At 35.5% G+C, this 19,441-nt stretch overlaps 1 protein-coding gene across 7 annotated transcripts in view; it reads left to right on the top strand.

The window, feature by feature from the left end:
- srcin1a (SRC kinase signaling inhibitor 1a) overlaps positions 1-19,441 on the top strand; it is a 385,766-nt gene that overhangs the window by 235,808 nt on the left and 130,517 nt on the right. For all 7 annotated transcript variants that reach the window (XM_062050045.1, XM_062050042.1, XM_062050044.1 and 4 more), the window contains exon 5: positions 15,716-15,742. In XM_062050045.1, coding sequence (XP_061906029.1) covers positions 15,716-15,742 — 27 coding nt within the window. The remainder of the gene's footprint in view (positions 1-15,715; positions 15,743-19,441) is intronic.

The following is a 19,441-nucleotide window of genomic DNA, read 5'->3' as shown; positions in this document are numbered from 1 at the left end:
CGGCAAGCGGACAAATCCTGAGGGGTGACGTCGCGTTTCCATCGCGTGCGGCAGGCGGGGACTCCTGCGTGTGCGGCGCTCTCGGAGGAGGGAGTCAGGGAGGGGAGGAGCCAGGAGAGGAGCGCTGCAACCAGTCAGGCAAGCCCGCCGCTCAATTAGCCAGCAGCCACACCAGCCAGGCGGCCATCTGCAAGAGGGTCCGGGAACTGATGTCGTAATGAATTAAATAAAGAGCTTCTCCGTGCGGTGGGGGACGGAAGAGGCAAGGGGGGGTGGGGGGATATGGACTCGCCACACCTGACGGACAAGCGAGGATGAATGGAGCTGTGCGCTGGTGCAGGTGAGACTCACTGGACGTGTGTGTGTGTGTGTGTGTGTTTGCAGGTGAAGCACATATTTGTTGTGGTCGCCGTGGTGACAGTGTGTGCATACAGAGGCATCTTGGTAGTTTCTCTCTTGACAAGCGATGCTATGCGGAGGAGCGTCAGAAGGACGGAGGGGTGGTCTGGCTGGCTGTGTGTGATGGGGATGTGGAGGTGAGGCGAGGGGATGACGACATGAGTGGAGGAAGGGTGCCTGCGTGTAGTGAGTGCAGCCTGCTTTACATGCCGGTCAGGTAACGCTCAGCTCTGTGCCTCGCTTTGTGTGTGTGTGTGTGTGTGTGTGTGTTCTTGTGTTTCTACCCTTCTTGAGACACCAACAGGGAAAAGTACCTACCATGTGAGGACCGGTTGAACAAGTTAGGACCGAAAATCTTGGTCCCAATACGGAAAACTATTGCATCTAATGGAGAGACAAATACTAGAGTCCGTGAACATTGCTCCAAAGTCAGGATTTTTGGTTGATTTAATGTGCACACAAAAGTAAACATTGACAGGTGCAAAGGCAGCAATATATAGTAAAATTCTGCCTTTTGTCGTAATTTTGCCAAGTGAAATTCCGATTGTTATTATAATATTGCCAACATTTTTAAGTTTTCTTATAACATTGTGACTTTTGTCGAGTAAAATTACGACTCTTTTCCTAAAATTGCCAACATTTTAAGCTTTTCTTGTAAAATTGCGAATGTTATTGAGTAATATTCCAACTTTTATCATATTATTGCACAAATGTTCAGTTTTTCTTGTGAAATTTTGCCTCGCGTTGAGTAAAATGACGACTTTTATTACGATACTGCCAAAATTCTAAGTTTTTCGTGTGAAGTTGTGACCCTTTTCTTGTGAAATTCCAACTCATTTTTCACAACAACCTTTTTTATATTTGCATAGTATGTATATATTATTAATGTCGTAAATACACTTCTTTATATATCTAGAAAGGGTGGTCCTAAAGAGGTAGGCATTTTTCAGAGGTCTCAAGAAGGTAAGAAATACAAGAGTGTAATATTGTAATATTTTCTTGTAAAATTATTACTTTTTTATGTAAAATTATTACTCTTTACTGCAAAATGGGGACATTTGTCATATCAAATTCTGAATTTTTATCACAATATTGCCAATTTTTTTGTTGTTCTTGTAAAATAGTGAAATTTTTTGGAATAATTGTCATAGTTTTGCCAAGTAACATTCCGAATATTATTATAATATTGCCAAAATGTTGAAGTTTTCATATAAAATTGTGACTTTTGTCGAGTAAAATTACGACTCTTTCCATAAAATTGCAAAAATGTTAAGCTTTTCTCGTAAAATTACGAATGTTATTGAGTAAAATTCCAACTTTTATCATAATATTGCACAAATGTTGAGTTTTTCTTGCGAAATTTTGCCTCGCGTTGAGTAAAATGACGACTTTTATTACGATACTGCCAAAATTCTAAGTTTTTCGTGTGAAGTTGTGACCCTTTTCTTGTGAAATTCCAACTCATTTTTCACAACAACCTTTTCTATATTTGCATAGTATGTATATATTATTAATGTCGTAAATACACTTCTTTATATATCTAGAAAGGGTGGTCCTAAAGAGGTAGGCATTTTTCGGAGGTCTCAAGAAGGTAAGAAATACAAGAGTGTAATATTGTAATATTTTCTTGTAAAATTATTACTTTTTTATGTAAAATTATTACTCTTTACTGCAAAATGGGGACATTCGTCATATCAAATTCTGAATTTTTATCACAATATTGCCAATTTTTTTTGTTGTTCTTGTAAAATAATCAAATGTTTTGGGGTAATTGCCAAGTAAAATTCTGAATATTATTATAATATTGCCAAAATGTTAAAGTTTTCATATAAAATTGTGACTTTTGTCGAGTAAAATTACGACTCTTTCCATAAAATTGCAAAAAAATGTAAGCTTTTCTCCTAAAATTGCGAATGTTATTGAGTAAAATTCCAACTTTTATCATAATATTGCACAAATGTTCAGTTTTTCTTGTGAAATTTTGCCTCGCCTTGAGTAAAATGACGACTTTTATTACAATACTGCCAAAATTCTAAGTTTTTCTTGTGAAGTTGTGACCTTTTTCTTGTGAAATTCCAACTCATTTTTCACAAGCTTTTTTATATTTACAACATATTATTAATGTTGTAAATACAAATCTTTATATATCTAGAAAGGGTGGTCCTAAAGAGGTAGGCATTTTTCGGAGGTCTCAAGAAGGTTAGAAATACAAGAGTGTAATATTGTAATATTTTCTTGTAAAATTATTACTTTTTTTATGTAAAATTATTACTCTATACTGCAAAATGGTGACATTCGTCATATAAAATTCAGATTTTTTATCACAATATTGCCAATGTTTTTGTTGTTCTTGTAAAATAGTGAAATTTTTTTGAGTAATTGCCTAGTACAATTCCGAATATTATTATAATATTGCCAAATTATTAGTTTTCTTAAAAATGTTTGACTTTTGTCGAGTAAAATTGCGACTCTTTCCATAAAATTGCAAAAATGTTAAGCTTTTCTCGTAAAATTGCGAATGTTATTGAGTAAAATTCCAACTTTTATCATAATATTGCACAAACGTTCACTTTTTCTTGTAAAATGTTGCCTTGAGTAAAATGACGACTTTCATTATAATCCTGACAAAGTTTTTGTGACCTTTTTCTTGTGAAATTACAACTCAACAAGCTTTTCTATATTTGCATAGTATGTATATATTATTAATGTTGTAAATACACTTCTTTATATATCTAGAAAGGGTGGTCCTAAAGTGGTAGGCATTTTTCGGAGGTCTCAAGAAGGTAACAAATACAAGAGTGTAATATTGTAATATTTTCTTGTAAAATTATTACTTTTTTATGTAAAATTATTACTCTTTACTGCAAAATGGTGACATTCGTCATATTAAATTCTGAATTTTTAGCACACTATTGCCAATTTTTTTGTTGTAAAATAGTGACATTTTTTGGAGTAATTGTCATAGTTTTGCCACGTAACATTCCGAATATTATTATAATATTGCCAAAATGTTGAAGTTTTCATATAAAATTGTGACTTTTGTCGAGTAAAATTACGACTCTTTCTATAAAATTGCAAAAATGTTAAGCTTTTCTCGTAAAATTACGAATGTTATTGAGTAAAATTCCAACTTTTATCATAATATTGCACAAATGTTGAGTTTTTCTTGTGAAATTTTGCCTCGCGTTGAGTAAAATGACGACTTTTATTACGATACTGCCAAAATTCTAAGTTTTTCGTGTGAAGTTGTGACCCTTTTCTTGTGAAATTCCAACTCATTTTTCACAACAACCTTTTCTATATTTGCATAGTATGTATATATTATTAATGTCGTAAATACACTTCTTTATATATCTAGAAAGGGTGGTCCTAAAGAGGTAGGCATTTTTCGGAGGTCTCAAGAAGGTAAGAAATACAAGAGTGTAATATTGTAATATTTTCTTGTAAAATTATTACTTTTTTATGTAAAATTATTACTCTTTACTGCAAAATGGGGACATTCGTCATATCAAATTCTGAATTTTTATCACAATATTGCCAATTTTTTTTGTTGTTCTTGTAAAATAATAAAATGTTTTGGGGTAATTGCCAAGTAAAATTCCGAATATTATTATAATATTGCCAAAATGTTAAAGTTTTCATATAAAATTGTGACTTTTGTCGAGTAAAATTACGACTCTTTCCATAAAATTGCAAAAAAATGTAAGCTTTTCTCCTAAAATTGCGAATGTTATTGAATAAAATTCCAACTTTTATCATAATATTGCACAAATGTTCAGTTTTTCTTGTGAAATTTTGCCTCGCCTTAAGTAAAATGACGACTTTTATTACAATACTGCCAAAATTCTAAGTTTTTCTTGTGAAGTTGTGACCTTTTTCTTGTGAAATTCCAACTCATTTTTCACAAGCTTTTTTATATTTACAACATATTATTAATGTTGTAAATACAAATCTTTATATATCTAGAAAGGGTGGTCCTAAAGAGGTAGGCATTTTTCGGAGGTCTCAAGAAGGTTAGAAATACAAGAGTGTAATATTGTAATATTTTCTTGTAAAATTATTCCTTTTTTTATGTAAAATTATTACTCTATACTGCAAAATGGTGACATTCGTCATATAAAATTCAGATTTTTTATCACAATATTGCCAATGTTTTTGTTGTTCTTGTAAAATAGTAAAAAAATTTTGAGTAATTGCCTAGTAAAATTCCGATTATTATTATAATATTGCCAAATTGTTAGTTTTCTTAAAAATGTTTGACTTTTGTCGAGTAAAATTGCGACTCTTTCCATAAAATTGCAAAAATGTTAAGCTTTTCTCGTAAAATTGCGACTGTTATTGAGTAAAATTCCAACTTTTATCATAATGTTGCACAAACGTTCACTTTTTCTTGTAAAATGTTGCCTTGAGTAAAATGACGACTTTCATTATAATCCTGACAAAGTTTTTGTGACCTTTTTCTTGTGAAATTACAACTCAACAAGCTTTTCTATATTTGCATAGTATGTATATATTATTAATGTCGTAAATACACTTCTTTATATATCTAGAAAGGGTGGTCCTAAAGTGGTAGGCATTTTTCGGAGGTCTCAAGAAGGTAACAAATACAAGAGTGTAATATTGTAATATTTTCTTGTAAAATTATTACTTTTTTATGTAAAATGATTACTCTTTACTGCAAAATGGTGACATACGTCATATTAAATTCTGAATTTTTAGCACACTATTGCCAATTTTTTTGTTGTTCTTGTAAAATAGTGGCATTTTTTGGAGTAATTGTCATAGTTTTGCCACGTAACATTCCGAATATTATTATAATATTGCCAAAATGTTGAAGTTTTCATATAAAATTGTGACTTTTGTCGAGTAAAATTACGACTCTTTCTATAAAATTGCAAAAATGTTAAGCTTTTCTCGTAAAATTGCGAATGTTATTGAGTAAAATTCCAACTTTTATCATAATATTGCACAAATGTTGAGTTTTTCTTGTGAAATTTTGCCTCGCGTTGAGTAAAATGACGACTTTTATTACGATACTGCCAAAATTCTAAGTTTTTCGTGTGAACTTGCGACCCTTTTCTTGTGAAATTCCAATTCATTTTTCACAACAAGCTTTTTTTATATTTGCATAGTATGTATATATTATTAATGTTGTAAATACACTTCTTTATATATCTAGAAAGGGTGGTCCTAAAGAGGTAGGCATTTTTCGGAGGTCTCAAGAAGGTAAGAAATACAAGAGTGTAATATTGTAATATTTTCTTGTAAAATTATTACTTTTTTATGTAAAATTATTACTTTTTACTGCAAAATGGGGACATTCGTCATATCAAATTCTGAATTTGTATCACAATATTGCCAATTTTTTTTGTTGTTCTTGTAAAATAATAAAATGTTTTTGGGTAATTGCCAAGTAAAATTACGAATATTATTATAATATTGCCAAAATGTTAAAGTTTTCATATAAAATTGTGACTTTTGTCGAGTAAAATTACGACTCTTTCCATAAAATTGCAAAAAAATTTAAGCTTTTCTCCTAAAATTGCGAATGTTATTGAGTAAAATTCCAACTTTTATCATAATATTGCACAAATGTTGAGTTTTTCTTGTGAAATTTTGCCTCGCCTTGAGTAAAATGACGACTTTTATTACAATACTGCCAAAATTCTAAGTTTTTCTTGTGAAGTTGTGACCCTTTTCATGTGAAATTCCAACTCATTTTTCACAAGCTTTTTTATATTTGCATAGTATGTATATATTATTAATGTCGTAAATACACTTCTTTATATATCTAGAAAGGGTGGTCCTAAAGAGGTAGGCATTTTTCGGAGGTCTCAAGAAGGTAAGAAATACAAGAGTGTAATATTGTAATATTTTCTTGTAAAATTATTACTTTTTTATGTAAAATTATTACTCTTTACTGCAAAATGGGGACATTCGTCATATCAAATTGTGAATTTTTATCACAATATTGCCAATTTTTTTTGTTGTTCTTGTAAAATAATAAAATGTTTTGGGGTAATTGCCAAGTAAAATTCCGAATATTATTATAATATTGCCAAAATGTTAAAGTTTTCATATAAAATTGTGACTTTTGTCGAGTAAAATTACAACTCTTTCCATAAAATTGCTAAAATTTTAAGCTTTTCTCGTAAAATTGCGAATGTTATTGAGTAAAATTCCAACTTTTATCATAATATTGCACAAATGTTCCGTTTTTCTTGTGAAATGTTGCCTCGCGTTGAGTAAAATGACGACTTTTATTACGATACTGACAAAATTCAAAGTTTTTCTCATTTTTCACAACAAGCTTTTTTATATTTGCATAGTATGTATATATTATTTATGTTGTATATACACTTCTGTATTTATCTAGAAAGGGTGGTCCTAAAGAGGTAGGCATTTTTCGGAGGTCTCAAGAAAGTATTAAATACAAGAATGTGTGTGTGTGTGTGTGTGTGCGTGCGGATGTTTAACCACCACCCCTCCCCCCGGGCCCACCCTCGCCGCTTTTTCTATGTGCACCATGATGATGACAAAGTGTCCCTCCGAGTAGGCTCTCTCCAGGTCAATAATTATTCTTGAGCACCTGCGAGCTGCGCCTTGACGATAGCGCCGTAAAAAAAAAAAAAGAGCGGAGGTGTCGACTTGACAATGAGGGAGAGGAGCAGCCTCCAGACTTGTTTAGCTGCGAGCCAAAATCAAGTCAATAAAGTAGTCTGAGCGAAAAGGCGAGTGCAAATATTGACGACGGCGCACCGACGTGAGTTTCTCTGCACGGAAATCCCGCTGACACTTGTTGGATTATGGCTGTGATTGCTGTTCAGTACACACCGCTATGTACTCGCATGCTTCCAATAATGTGACACACTTACAGTATGTTCAAGAACGTGCTTAGTATTACTGTCCGACATCAAATAATACACAAAGTCAGTGAAGTTTGCACGTTGTGTAATTGGTAAATAAAAACAGAATACAATGATTTGCAAATCCTTTTCAACTTATATTCAATTGAATACATACATGCAGAATGCAGGTTGGTATTGTCTTGCTGAAATAAGCAGGGGCGCCCATGAAATATGTTGCTCCAAAACCTGTATGTACCTTTCAGCATTGATGGTGCCTTCACAGATGTATAAGTTACCCATGCCTTGGGCACTAATACACCCCCATACCATCACAGGTGCTGGCTTTTGAACTTTGCGCCTGCAACAATCCAGATGGTTCCTTGCCTCTTTGGTCCACAGTTTCCAAAAATCAATTGAAATGTGGACTCGTCAGACCATAGAACATTTTTACACTTTGCATCAGTCCATCTTAGACGAGCTCGGGCCCAGCGAAGCCGAAGGCGTTTCTGGGTGTTGTTGATAAATGGCTTTGGCTTTGCATAGTAGAGTTTTAACTCGCACTTACCGATGTAGCGACCAACTGTAGTTACTGACAGTGGTTTTCTGAAGTGTTCCTAAGCCCATGTGGTGATATCCTTTACACACTGTTGTCGCTTTTTTTTTTTTATGCAGTACCGCCTGAGGGATCGAAGGTCACGGGCATTCAGTGTTGGTTTTCGGCCTTGCCGCTTACGTGCAGTGATTTCTCCAGATTCTCTGAACCTTTTGATGATATTACGGACCGTAGATGGTGAAATCCCTAAATTCCTTGCAACAGGAAAGACAAAAAGATTCAGTAACTTTTCCATTAAAAAAAAAAACGTACAAACTGGTTACTGCAGGTGAAGTTTCTTATATTTCTGTTATTTCTTGTAAGTGAATTATATATATATATATATATATATATATATATATATATATATATATATATATATATATATATATATATATATATATATATATATATATATATATATATATATATATACATGAATCATGGATACAAACAAGCAAGCAAGTAAACAACAATGAATGGCCATTGGATTCACATTTTATTTGAATAAAGTGCAACTAAACCTTTAGGGTGAATTAACAGGAGTAAACCTTTTCTGCTCACACTTTCAACATTCGAGCAATTTTCAATAAAAGTACCAACATCTTAACAGTAGATTTACCTGCTAAATGAAGTTCCTCATACAGTATCTGTTCTCTGCCATTGAGAGAACAGATACGGCGTCCCAGGTGTGTGGAAGCATCTATGGCCCCTCATCCCTGTTGATGGTGTTGGCCCCTCGCTTCCTAATTTCCATAGCCTCATTCATCCATCCCTCCTATTTATATATTTCTCATCAAATTACTCCTCCTCGTGTTCTGGTAGTCGCGGTAACATGTTCCGCTTTGTCGGTCACATCCTCTGTGGTTTAAAGTAGGGATGTCCGATAATATCGGACTGTCGATATTATTGGCCGATAAATGCTTTAAAATGTAATATCGGAAATTATCGGTATCGGTTTCAAAAAGTAAAATGTATGACTTTTTAAAACGCCGCTGTGTACACGGACGTAGGGAGAAGTACAGAGCGCCAATTAACCTTAAAGGCACTGCCTTTGCATGTCAGCCCAATCACATAATATCTACGTCTTTTCACACACACAAGTGAATGCAATGCATACGTTGTCAACAGCCATACAGGTCACACTGAGGGTGACCGTATAAACAACTTTAACACTGTTACAAATATGCGCCACACTGTGAACCCACACCAAACAAGAATGACAAACACATTTCGGGAGAACATCCGCACCGTAACACAACATAAACACAACAGAACAAATACCCAGAACCCCTTGCAGCACTAACTCTTCCGAGACACTACAATATACACCCCCCACTACCCCCATCTCAACCCCGCCCACCTCAACCTCCTCATGCTCTCTCAGGGAGAGCATGTCCCAAATTCCAAGCTGCTGTTTTGAGGCATGTTAAAAAAAAAAAATGCACTTTGTGACTTCAATAATAAATATGGCAGTGCCATGTTGGCATTTTTTTTCCATAACTTGAGTTGATTTATTTTGGAAAACCTTGTTACATTTTTTAATGCATCCAGCGGGGCATCACAACAAAATTAGGCATAATAATGTGTTAATTCCACGACTGTGTATATCGGTATCGGTTGATATCGGAATCGTTAATTAAGAGTCGGACAATATCGGAATATCGGATATCGGCAAAAAAGCCATTATCGGACATCTCTAGTTTAAAGTTGTGTTGAGGCTTTATCATTGTGTTGTTTGTGTTTATTGTGGCTTTTGCACTCGTCCTGTAGCGGAAAGTTATGACATTGTAATGTGGAGGAGGAGAGACACAGTGGAAATGCACTCTCAGAGGCTTTCTTAACAAGTGGTAACAAACTCAGGGAGTCAAAACACACATTTTATACAACAGCTGCTGTTTACCACAACTCATATTTAGACAATCCACACACAGACACACAAACTCTCAGAACCCCCTTCTAAGGCACACACATGTCACGGATATTACACGATTGTCTTCTGGAGTTTGTGATGACCTTTCTCGACCACCGTAGGTAAGCGCCATTTTTGCTTTGACGACACCACAGACGGGAAAATAGACTTAACGTTGAATTAATGAATCTTTATTATTAATAAGTGCTAAACTTCATACAAAGTCTGCCGTTCTCAAATCCAATGTTTTCTTTTTTTGTAGTGTCGATAAAATTAGAGATGCCCAATAATATCGGACTGCCGATATTATCGGACGATAAATGCTTTAAGATGTAATATCGGAAATTATCGATTTCAAAAAGTAAAATGTATGACTTTTTAAAACGCCGCTGTACGGAGTGGTACACGGACGTAGGGAGAAGTACAGAGCAGTTGCGTCTCCCAGTCATACTTGCCAACCCTCCCGATTTTCCCGGGAGACTCCCGAATTTCAGTGCCCCTCCCGAAAATTTCCCCGGGCAACCATTCTCCCGATTTCCATCCAGACAACAATATTGGGGGCGTGCCTTAAAGGCACTGCCTTTGCGTGCCGGCCCCAATCACATAAAATCTACGGCTTTTCACACACACAAGTGAACGCAAGGAATACTTGGTCAACAGCCATACAGGTCACACTGAGGGTGACCGTATAAACAACTTTAACACTGTTACAAATATGCGCCACACTGTGAACCCACACCAAACAAGAATGACAAACCCATTTCGGGAGAACATCCGCACCGTAACACAACATAAACACAACAGAACAAATACCCAGAAGCCCTTGCAGGACTAACGCTACAATATACACCCCCCGCTACCCCATACCGCCCCCCAACCCCGCCCACCTCAACCTCCTCATGCTCTCTCAGGGAGAGCATGTCCCAAATTCCAAGCTGCTGTTTTGAGGCATGTTAAAAAAAATAATGCACTTTGTGACTTCAATAATAAATATGGCAGTGCCATGTTGGCATTTTTTTTCCATAACTTGAGTTGATTTATTTTGGAAAACCTTGTTACATTGTTTAATGCATCCAGCGGGGCATCACAACAAAATTAGGCATAATAATGTGTTAATTCCACGACTGTATAAATCGGTTGATATCGGAATCGTTAATTAAGAGTTGGACAATATCGGGTATCTCTAGATAAAATCGATCGATTCCCTTTTAAAAGAGATCAATACCTATCTCTTGGAAATCAAACTTGCCGAGGACTGATCGATGTACTCGAAATTCGGAATATAAATGGATCAATCGTTACACCCTTACTGCACACCACAAAAAAGTTGCATGTGGCCACATTGATATTTATTTCTGTTTATTATTTAAGGAAAGTACAGCCTACATTTCAGCTGTAGTTCAAGTAAATACCAAGATTTGTAACATTTATTGCAACATTTCAACTTTTGCTTATTGATTAAAACTGATGCACTAATTAGGACATTTATTGTGGAGTGGTCTGAAAGAGTTCTAATGCAAGTATTCTGTCTGTTATACACTGTAGTGTAAGCACTTTATAATTACAGGCCTCTTTGCCCAGGCGTTTTATGAATTATATATTGCAGCATGTGCATTACGCCTATATAATGGTATCCTTTTAAACAAGTAGCTGTGAGATAAGGTTAGAACTATTAGAGGGTGTGCGTGTTTGATTTTTTTATTGTAAGATTTCTGTTTTTATGCGAGTATACGTACTGTATGGTGTTGTATTGGCAATCATATTATTTTATTACTCTATTTTTTTTCTCCCATGTATGTATATTGTTATATGTTGGGTGCAGTGGCGGATGCTGGTCTCCAAAGGAGGAGAAGCTTAATTTCGGCCTACATCATAAAATGTGTTGGTTTATTTATACGTAAATTCTACCCTCCGTTCCTTTGTGTGCATTATAAATGTATGTTTGTTCAATTAAAAAAAATAAAGTAAGGCTAACCTCCTCCAACCTTTGAGGACAAAGCTACGAACAATGGGAGACCAGGCTTTCTGGTCCGCCGCTCCCAGTCTGTGCAACACTCTCCCTGACCTCCTGAGGGCACCACAGACTGTGGATGCTTTTAAAAAAAAGGCTTAAAAACCCTTCTTTTTTTAAAAAAAAAGCCTTTTTTTTTAGATATATATATACATACTAGTTCTAGCTATTAGGCTGTTGTAGTTTTTATTTGTATTATTTTTTTATTATCTTTTTATTTATTTGATTTTTTAATACACTGTGGCACTTTGATGTTGTTTGTAGGGATGTCCGATAATGGCTTTTTGCCGATATCCGATATTCCGATATTGTCCAACTCTTTAATTACCGATACCGATATCAACCGATACCGATATATACAGTCGCGGAATTAACACATTATTATGCCTAATTTGGACAACTAGGTATGGTGAAGATAAGGTCCTTTTTTAAAAAATAAAATAAAATAAAATAGGATAAATAAATTAAAAACATTTTCTTGAATAAAAAAGAAAGTAAAACAATATAAAAACAGTTACATAGAAACTAGTAATTAATGAAAATGAGTAAAATTAACTGCTAAAGGTTAGTACTATTAGTGGACCAGCAGCACGCACAATCATGTGTGCTTACGGACTGTATCCCTGCAGACTATATTGATATATATTGATAAATAATGTAGGAACCAGAATATTAATAATAGAAAGAAACAACCCTTTTGTGTGAATGAGTGAGAATGGGGGAGGGAGGTTTTTTGGGTTGGTGCACTAATTGTAAGTGTATCTTGTGTTTTTTATGTTGATTTAATTAAAAAACAAAAACGATACCGATAAAAAAACAAAACGATACCGATAATTTCCGATATTACATTTTACAGCATTTATTCATCTCTAGTTGTTTTCTCAATGTAAAGTGCTTTTTACAAATAAAATCTATTATTACGACTGTATATTAATGTCATTTACAACTACTGTATGATTGTATCTCTTTTATGTCCATTGTTATATATATTTTATAGTTGTTTTTTTTATGTGAAATCTATTTGTGATGCCATATTGGCCAGGACGCCTTTGCAAAGTCATTCTGAAACTCGTGGGTCTACTTCCTGGTCCAATAAAGATCACTAAATAACTAACTAAATACAAATGTATGTAATGTGGGTATTTTTTTTTTTTTACCGTCTGCAAAAACTGATGCTTAACGTCGCTTCAAAACGAAAAACAAATCATGGAAACTCTCGTTCTTCATTTCATATTTCATGTCCGCGTCAGGAGATATTAATAATACACAAAGTCTCCCTACTAACCCACCAGTGCCTCCATGGAAATGCCCCCCTCTACCTCAAAGAGCTACTCACCCCCAAATATTCCTCCAACCTTCGAGGACAAAGCTACGAACAATGGAAGACCGGGCTTTCTGCTCCGCCGTTCCCAGTCTGTGGAACGCTCTCCCTGACCACCTGAGGGCACCACAGACTGTGGATGCTTTTAAAAAAAAGGCTTAAAAACCCTTCTTTTTTTTTAAAAGCCTTTTTTTTTTTTAGATATATACATACTAGTTCTAGCTATTAGGCTGTTCTAGTTTTTATTTTTTTTCATTTTTATTATCTTTTTATTTATTAATTTTTTTAATACACTGTGGCACTTTGAGGTTGTTTGCTCAATGTAAAGTGTTTTTTACAAATAAAATCTATTATTATTATTATTATTACGACTGTATATTAATGTCATTTACAACTACTGTATGATTGTATCTCTTTTATGTCCATTGTTATATATATTTAGGGACCGAGTCCCTTTGGGACAGAGGACCCTATTGTACAAACGTATTTCTAGCGTTTTATTATTATACCGCCGCCTCTTTGAGCTGTAATTTGACCCCCTTAACATACATCAAAACTCACCAAATTGGACACACACATCAGGACTGGCGAAAATTGCGATCTAATCAAAAAACCAAACCCCAAAACTCAAAAGCGCCCCCTAGGAAGAAAACACAGACAAAACTGCCTGTAACTCCCAGTAGGAATGTCGTAGAGACATGAAACAAAAACCTCTATGTAGGTCTCACTTAGACCTATATTTCATACACTGATAACCCCCAGCAAAAATCAACAGGAAGTTTGCAATTCCCCCTTCAAAACAAAAGTTGTGTAAAAACAGTCACCTTTTTTCAAACATTATATCCTCTGAGCGCGTTTGTCGTGTCGGCTTCAAATTAGCACAGGAGAGAGATTGAACCCTTCTGATTAAAAGTTGATGAAAGAGTTTTAATTACTGCTCTGGTTTGGATTTTATGAGCCCTCAAAGTCGGTCCCGTCCATCGCTGCTTGCAGCTTTAATTTTTAGGGTTCGCATGTACCCTGTATAAAGGACTCCCACAGGGAGTCCTTTATACAGGTACAAAGGAACCTATTGAAATTGTAAGGTTTATTATTATTCCGCAGCTTTGCGCACTACTTTGCCCCCCTTAACATGCTTCAAAACTCACCAAATTGTATACACACATAGAAAAACTGTGCCAGCACACTTGAGTAAAAAAACCAAACCCCAAAAATCAAAATTGCGCTCTAGCGCCCCCTAGGAAAAAACAAAAACAAACTGACTGTAACTCCCACTAGGAAGGTCGTAGAGACATGAAACAAAAACCTGTATGTAGGTCTCACTTAGACCTACAATTCATAATTGCACGTCCTCAGGCAAAACCCAACAGGAAGTTGGCAATTTCCCCTTCAACACAAAAAATGACTAAAAACACTCATTATTGCCTCTTTGAACTGTAATTTGACCCCCTTAAAATACTTCAAAACTCACCAAACTTTTTACACACATCGGGCCTGGTAGAAATTGCGATCTAAAAAAAAAACCGAACCCCAAAACTCAAAATTGCGCTCTAGCGCAATTTTTGAATAAAACAGAGACAAAACTGCTTCTCAGAGGAAAACACAGACAAAACTGCTTGTAACTTCCGGTAGGAACGTCTTACAGACATGAAACAAAAACCTCTATGTAGGTCTCACTTAGACCTCATAGGTTGACATCCTTCAGCAAAAATCAACAGGAAGTTTGATATCCCCACTTCAAAACACATTTTTTTTAAAAAGCGGTCACCAAACATCAAACATTATCTCCTCTGAGCGCGTTTGTCGTTTTGGCTTCAAACTACTACAGGAGAGAGATTGAACCCTTCTGATTGAAGGATACTCAAAGAGTTTGGATAAGTGCTACGGTTTTGATTTTACGAGCTAGCACCTGCCAAATATGCGGGCCCGACCAACGCTGCTTGCAGCTTTAATTTATAGTTGTTTTTTTATGTGAAATCTATTTGTGATGCCATATTGGCCAGGACCCCTTTGCAAAAAGTCATTCTGAAACTCATGGGTCTACTTCCTGGTCGAGTAAAGACCACTAAATAACTAACTAAATACAAATGTATGTAATGTGGGTATTTTTTTTTTTTTACCGTCAGCAAAAACTGATGCTTAACGTCGCTTCAAAACGAAAGACAAATCATGGAAACTCTCGTTCTTCATTTCATATTTCATGTCTGCGTCAGGAGATATTAATACCCGGCGAGGCTGAATGATTACTGAGAAAGCGCCCGCAGATAAGAATAAGCACTAGAATAAATGTTGGGATTTTAACATTAAAATTCATGAACACTGCCCACTCTTTTATTTTCCTTTGATTTGTCATTTTGGAGGTATATCCGGGGCCTGGTCCTGACTCTGTGGTGATTACTTTTTTACTGGCGGGAGCTTACCTCCCGAGACCCTTCGCCAAACGCTTCATGCACGGCGGCGTGACAGGAAGTTGAAGAGCAGAAATGACACATATTGGCGAAATTGTGGCCGTCAAGAATATCAATGAGCTGCAGAAGAGAAAAATAAGACATCACAAATAAAGATATGTGTTTTTGTGTGTAAGCTCTAACTCTTCTTCTCTTCTCTTTATGTTCTACTGGAATCATGGCAGCAACAACCCAACTACTGGAGCTTTAAGGTGAGTGCTGCATGTTCATGTCTGGAATTATGAGGTGTTAGAGTCCGCTTGCATCGGGGCCGACCACATTCAGCGTTTCAGTCATGTTCTTGTTTTGCTTTGTTGGATTTCTGCGCATTAGCGACTGCTAAAGAAGTTGTTTTTCTAGTTAAGCCTTTTCCAGGAATGGCTTAAATGTCTCTTTAGTTAGGAGTTATAGCGCTTCCTGTAGACCAGGGGTGTCCAAAGTGCGGGCCGGGGGCCATTTGCGGCCCGCAGCTAATTGTTTACCGGCCCGCCACACATTCTGCAAAAATTGCAAAATTGATTGTATTGCAAAAATTAAAAAAAAACATTTAAAAAAGTGGAATGGGGTGAAATCTAACAAGAAAAAGTTGCAATGTTGACACAAAGCTGCCATGCAGGCTGTTTTTTTTTTCTTTTGTTAGGGACCGAGGACCCTATTGAATTTCTAGCGTTTTTTTATTATTATTTTTCTTTATTTTTATTTTTTTTGCCATTGCTCCAAAAAAAATTAAAAAAAAAAAAAAATCTGTTATAATGAATTATTGACCTATTCAAGGCTCCAATTACTTCAAAAATGTCACTTTAAAATGTTTTATGTGGAAAAAATATTGCATATATTGTGTGGTCGCCATATAAAAACATCAAAGATTTCTTTGACAAAAGAGCATAAAAACAAACAAAATAATAGTTCCAATGTAAAATCGACAGATATATCTGAAGTTGATCTCGTAACTTATGTGTTGAAAGTTTTTTTTAAAAACTAATAAAAATGTATCACTTTATGAGTGGGGGACCTTTTGGATCCCAAATATATTTAGTGGGATTTTATTAATATTTTCACTGATTTCTCAAAAATATTAAAGAATTAAAACCAATGGTGTCCTGCATTATTGATCTTTTAGAGCTCTAATTACTAAATACTGCATATTTCCAGTTTTGCTATAAAAAAGTTGTCTTTGACAGAAAATCAACCTGAAGTTGATATAGAGATTTACTGTAAGCGTTAAATTAAAACAAATAATAAAAATGTGACTTATTTTTAACGTTTTAATGGCTGAGACCCTTTATGGTCCCCGGGAGCCCTTAAGGTTAAAAAAAAAAAATAAATCCATATATTTTGTTATGGTTAGAAAATGAAAAATATCAAAATGGCCCCCGTATGCTTAAATTTTTCCATGTGCGGCCCTCAGTGGAAAAAGTTTGCTGCTGTAGACAGTCGTGGTCAAAAGTTTACATACACTTGTAAAGAACATGTCATGGCTGTCTTGAGTTTCCAATAATTTCTACATCTCTTATTTTTTTGTGATAGATAAGATTTTTAAATCACTTACTGTACAATATCTGCTCTCACTCTGATGAGAACCGATAGGATGTCCATATATTCGAGTTTTGATGAAGAATTAATCAAGATGCACACCAAGGGTCTTCGTTTGCGTGTGTTTGTCTCCATCTCCGGGTATAAATTGAATGTCACAGATGAACAACTTCTAGATTTATGGCTAAATCCTCCTAATATCCGGATGGGAGGCATGATTTATAATCTAGAATAACTTTGACGAGTGGAGACATCGCGGCCGGATCATAGTAAAAGCAACAGCGGTCGACTTAGCGCTAATAATATCATCAATGCTAATATTTGGTAATATTCAGGTCACGATGTGTATAAAAAGTAGAGATGTCCGATAATGGCTTTTTTGCCGATATCCGATATTCCAATATTGTCCAACTCTTAATTACCGATTCCGATATCAACCGATACCGATATATACAGTCGTGGAATTAACACATTATTATGCCTAATTTTGTTGTGATGCCCCGCTGGATGCATTAAACAATGTAACAAGGTTTTCCAAAATATATCAACTCAAGTTATGGAGAAAAATGCCAACATGCATTATTTTTTTTAACATGCCTCAAATCAGCAGCTTGGAATTTGGGACATACTCTCCCTGAGAGAGCATGAGGAGGTTGAGGTGGGCGGGGTTGAGGTAGGGGGGTAGGGGGTAGCGGGGGGGGTGTATATTGTAGCGTCCCGGAAGAGTTAGTGCTGCAAGGGGTTCTGGGTATTTGTTCTGTTGTGTTTATGTTGTGTTACGGTGCGGATGTTCTCCCGAAATGTGTTTGTCGTTCTTGTTTGGTGTGGGTTCACAGTGTGGCGCATATTTGTAACAGTGTTAAAGTTGTTTATACGGACACCCTCAGTGTGACCTGTATGGCTGTTGACCAAGTATGCCTTGCATCCACTTGTGTGTGTGAAAATCCGTAGATATTATGTGATTGGGCCGGCATGCAAAGGCAGTGCCTTTAAGGTTTATTGGCGCTCTGTACTTCTCCCTACGTCCGTGTACACAGCGGCGCTTTAAAAAGTCATACATTTTACTTTTTGAAACCAATACCGATAATTTCCGATATTACATTTTAAAGCATTTATCGGCTGATAATATCGGCAGTCCGATATTATCGGACATCTCTAATAAAAAGTATTGTTGGCGGGTTTTGGATGGTTATTTACTGAGTTTTGTAGGCGAAATAGAGAGCCCCCGTTGACTACATTGTTAGCGGACTTTTTATGCAATTATTTATTTACAACTTAGAACGCATAAAAAAAGATATGTGCTCATTTCTTTTACGGATTGTGAATGGTAGACAGCGCATATCTGTGGAATTATTTCGTATTTCCAGTATGACTGATCAGATACTATGGTCACAGTACAGAAGCATTACTTCGATGATGTCAATCTACAGAAATTACCAAAGACGTTCGGAGCAGAATATTCTTTCTTTTCTTTCTTTCTATCTTTTAGTTTATTTCGAACATGAACACATTTACATCATAATACATCACACAATTTCATATCATTTCATTTACATCATGCCCGAAAAGGAGTAGGAAGAAGCAAAGCTTATTTAATCCTACCCCTTTCCCACTTCAAAGCATTTACAATTATACAAAATCATTTACTGACCTTTTTATATAATAAAATAACATCTATGAATTAGTATATACAAATGATTGACTGAATTTGTGGCATTTTGTGATGTTTAGACGGTATTTTCACATACTTTGCGGATTGTAAATACAATTGGATATGGTTTAATGCAGGGGTCGGCAGCCCAAAACGTTGAAAGAGCCATATTGGACCAAAAATACAAAAACAAATCTGTCTGGAGCCGCAAAAAATGAAAAGCCGTATATAAGTGTTATTATGAAGACAACACATGACGTAAGTGTCAATATTAGCTTACTATCAAAATGACTATGTGTCGCAGGCTGACGCAAATTTTCGTTGACAGAAATGTTGAAATTTGATATTTATTCTACACATTTTTACAACATTAGAAACCAATGGTAAATCAGAGGCTACTCAGAAGGTGAGATAACTGCTGGAAATTACTGGCTTTTAATGGCCAAAGTTATAGATGTGTATGTCCAAGTTAAAGGAAACGGCAGGCTGTCTTCTTTTAATAGATTTATTACAATCTTTGGCAAGCTAGGTAATGTTTGCTGTGGTCTGGAACAACATGGCACACAAACAACTATGTGAAATGTGTCATGAGACATGCAAAACTAAATTATATACAAAGAGGATAAAAGTAAAGGATATTAAATGAGCTCAAATATACCTACAAATGAGGCATGATGATGCAATACGTACATACAGCTAGCCTAAATAGCATGTTAGCATTGATTAG

The sequence above is a fragment of the Entelurus aequoreus genome, linkage group LG06 (assembly GCF_033978785.1).
Source record: "Entelurus aequoreus isolate RoL-2023_Sb linkage group LG06, RoL_Eaeq_v1.1, whole genome shotgun sequence".
Lineage (NCBI taxonomy): Eukaryota > Metazoa > Chordata > Actinopteri > Syngnathiformes > Syngnathidae > Entelurus > Entelurus aequoreus.
The sequence above is the reverse complement of the archived record's forward strand: the minus strand, read 5'-3'. Positions and strand labels throughout refer to the sequence as shown.